The 3,874-nt window shown below is 35.3% G+C and overlaps 2 protein-coding genes across 2 annotated transcripts; both read right to left on the bottom strand.

Annotated features, from left to right (window-relative positions):
* Positions 1-1,549: 1,549 nt before the first annotated feature.
* Positions 1,550-3,160, bottom strand: LOC139860278 (uncharacterized). Its single transcript, XM_071849047.1, has 3 exons — positions 2,917-3,160; positions 2,101-2,588; positions 1,550-1,873 (listed from the first exon to the last, which is right to left on the bottom strand). The coding sequence occupies exons 1-3, from the start codon at positions 3,158-3,160 to the stop codon at positions 1,550-1,552; spliced, it is 1,056 nt and encodes a 351-aa protein (XP_071705148.1).
* A 15-nt stretch (positions 3,161-3,175) lies between these two features.
* LOC139860277 (uncharacterized mitochondrial protein AtMg01250-like) lies at positions 3,176-3,556 on the bottom strand. Its single transcript, XM_071849046.1, has one exon. It carries the CDS (start codon positions 3,554-3,556, stop codon positions 3,176-3,178), a length of 381 nt encoding a protein of 126 aa, XP_071705147.1.
* Positions 3,557-3,874: the final 318 nt, after the last annotated feature.

Genomic DNA, 3,874 nt, shown 5'->3' with positions numbered 1-3,874 from the left:
GGTTCATGTCTCGGTTCCGAATTTTCGAACGTCCTTTCGTATAATTTAATATCTTGTACTTTGCGTTTTGCGTCTTGTACTCTTGTAATTTTGAGACGTTTCTCATCAATAATTTGAACCACTTTGATTGTACTTTGTACTTTTGAGCTTTTTGGTCATTTGCGTCTTCAATTCGTCGAATCTGTCTTTTGTCTTCACCTTTTAATTTTTAAACAAATATTCCTTGTAAATAGGACAAATGCAACTAAAAGCTTGTCTTTCTTGGGGGATAATGCGATGAAATATATGTTCGTTTTTAGCATTATCAATAACCCACCCACCCGATCATTTCCCTGGTACGAACCATTACAGTCCTATAGCCCCTCGGGAGGAAATACTCACGACGAATCCATACGAGCATGGTAAACCCCCTCAGGTGAGGTTTAAATACATAGTCGTGTAAAACCTCTGAGGCGCATTAAATTGGCGGGTAACTACAAAGGAAATATTTTTTTGCAGCACATGAGAGTCAGAATCTCTAACCTCCTTGATGGAAAATCAGGTTACCATCAATGTACCAACACCTTAAGGTTAAGAAAAAGAGATTAATTGACAAACTCTGACTAATATATGATATAAACTAGACAACTAGTTCGAACTAAATTAAGTATAAAATCTAAAAATCAATAAACCTTAAATTTATGTAGTGCAAAATGGTAAATAAGAAATACAACGAAAATTATCTCAACCTAAATATATCAAAACGAAAATTATCTCAACCAAAATATAACAAATTAAATTGTGGGTATCGGATCTCTACTGATGTGATGAATAGGGTAGCTTAATTTTCTCAAATGCATTAATTAAATTATATTAAAGGGTTGTACATTAATTATAATTATAACGTTCATAATTTCAATTCACCGCCCAAGTACATTACTATAATCTAAGGGCATGCTTGGTTGGGGGTATTAGAGATAAAGGAATGGGTTTCATAATCATTAAGGTTGCCTGGTTATTAGTAATGGGAATGTCCATTAACTTAAACTAATTAATGGAGCATTAACCACTAAATTGAGGGGAATGCCCATTACCCCCTAATTTCTAGCAAATCCCACGTTCTTTTTCAATTTCCTCTCTTTTTTTTTTTTTTCTCTCTCTCATACTTTCCTTCAACATTTCTCTAGTATTATCACTTGTACAAAAAAACTATCTTTCGATTCTTTTTCAGCTAACATATTTTTGTAGAAAATAGTTAAGTAAAATTTTATACTCCGTAATTTTATAACTTTAATAACAAAAACTTCAAATGCTTATATACATAGATATGTAATTGTATATTATTATTATTATTATTTTGGAAAAGCAGCAGTATTACTAATAATTGTATATTATTATATATCAAGTATATTTTTTTTTTTTTTTTTTTTTGAAAAGCCAAAAGCAATTTCATTGATATATGAAATGTTACAGTCAAGAATGAACAAAAGGATCACCTTACAGACGCATGACTATCGACTGACATAACAACATGAAACAGAAAACGTGAAAACTTGGAACATGAGAAAGATTAGTCGTGATCATCAAAGGCGTGAGGTTTGGATAACCATTCGAGCCAATTCAAGTTCACTTTCCTTGAACGATTCGTGAGCCACTCGTAGCTTTTTAGTTGTATTTCTTGAATTGCCACCGAAGCCATCCGTGAATGATTGCTGAAGATTTTTTTGTTTCGGTATTGCCAAATTTTGTACGCACAAACCCATATCGAAGCCTGCCAAATTCTTGCTTGAAGAGGGTTGTTCGGAAGCAGGTATTTTTCATGGAGTAGATCTTTTAGGTTTAGATCGTTGGGGATGTTTGAGCCCCACCATCGAAAAAAATCGACTCCAAATGTCTGTTGCAAAATCACACTCTACCAGAACGTGAACTAGGGATTCCAAGGCCTATATATATATATATATATATATATATATATATCCTTATTTAACATTTTGTATTAAAATAAAAATATACTTTTATATATTTTAGGTAATAAAATTTATAAAGTTCATTTAATATCATTATAATGATAGTTATTATTAATGTAATTATATTACATGTAGTAAAATATCTTTGTATCACATATTTATTTCTAGTCGAATCGAGGTCAATTCCCTTCTTGTCTAATTCCAACCGAACTGGAAGCCTATTTCTTAAGGCTCGCCAAACGAAGATCGATATTTTTTGTGGGACAAGCTTATTAATTAATGTTTTATCTGAACAAGCAGGTATCGGCAGAAGTCTATCATCAATGTATTCACGAAGGGAGCTGGAAGAGAACACCTTGCTGTTTGATAACACCCATGACCAGGAATCACATTTGTTTTCTGTTAAATTAAACGAGAGGATCAAATGGTTAAGTGAGTCCAATTCGGTTGCAGTTCGGCCCGAAATACGGTTGGCCCAATTATAGTTTGGGCGAACATTACCACCTTCTTGAAGTAAACGATCACTCACTGTAGCATCTTGGTCGGAATCCAAATGAAAAAGCCGATTGAAAGTGATGTGAAGAGGTTGGTCTCCAATCCATTTATCCTTCCAAAACAAAGTATCTTTGCCATTGTTCACAACTTTAACAAACGTATTAGAAAAGTTCATATCATATTTAGACATGAGACCATCAATGCTTCTGATCCCATCCCAAATAGTCCCACATGAGATTCTGTAACATCCCAAACCACCGTCCCGCCCATGAATACTTTTAATAACTTTTACCCAAAAAACATCTTTTTCCAAACGGAATCGCCACCAGCATTTTCCTAGTAAGGCTAGGTTTTTTGCTTTTAAAGAACCGATGTTTAAACCCCCGCCCATAAGAAGTGAGAATGGTGTCCCATTTAATCCAAGCCATACATGTATTATCCCCCGACCCGCCCCAAAAAAAATTACGACGCAAACCTTCTAGCGTGTCTATGACGCACGATGGAGCGCGGAATAGGGAGAAAGCGTACAACGGTAGGCTACTAAGGACCGAATTGATGAGGGTAACACGACCACCAAAAGACAACGTCTTTGCTCTCCAACCCGATAACTTATTGTTGAATTTTTCTTTCACAAACTTCCAATCCTTCTCTTTGTTCATTTTACAACCGATTGGGAGCCCGAGGTAAGTGAAGGGGAGTGAACCGATTGAGCATCCCATGTATGAAGCAAGCTCTCAGATTGAGTCATCGTTAACACCCATACCATGCATACAACTTTTTAAGAAGTTCACTTTTAGTCCGGATAGCTTTTCAAAACATTTTAAGAGTTTCATCACATTGCAAGCGTTCCGTCTACTCCATTCTCCAAAAAATATAGTGTCATCCGCGTATTGGAGGTGAGAGACAAGAATGTTTTCATTACGCACTTCCACACCTTTGATAAGACCGACATCAATAGCTCTTTTTATTAGCAAGTTAAGTCCTTCGGCCACCATTATGAATAGATAAGGAGATAAAGGATCTCCTTGACGGACGCCTTTTTCTAAAGAAAATTCGTTTGTTGGAGAACCATTCACGAGTATCGAGATAGAAGCGGATTTGAGGCATTCTTCCATCTATTTGATCCATCTAGACCCGAACCCCATGAGTCTTAAGACTTCAAACAAGAAGATCCAATTAACGCTATCAAAAGCTTTAGTGAAATCTGCTTTGAAAATTAGGCATTTACCTTTGCGCCTTTTAATTTCTCCTAAAGTCTCATTCGCTATTAAAATTCCATCAAGAATTTTCCGACCTTTAATGAAAGCGCTTTGTTCGAATCCTATTATTTTGTGAATAACCTTCTTGATTCTATTTGCAAGTAACTTCGAGATGATTTTGTAATAGCTTCCAATCAAGCTTATGGGTCGGAAATCATTAAGACCTATTGGATC

This window comes from Rutidosis leptorrhynchoides, chromosome 7 (assembly GCF_046630445.1).
Source record: "Rutidosis leptorrhynchoides isolate AG116_Rl617_1_P2 chromosome 7, CSIRO_AGI_Rlap_v1, whole genome shotgun sequence".
Classification (NCBI taxonomy): domain Eukaryota; kingdom Viridiplantae; phylum Streptophyta; class Magnoliopsida; order Asterales; family Asteraceae; genus Rutidosis; species Rutidosis leptorrhynchoides.
This window is presented reverse-complemented; position numbering and strand designations above follow the sequence as displayed.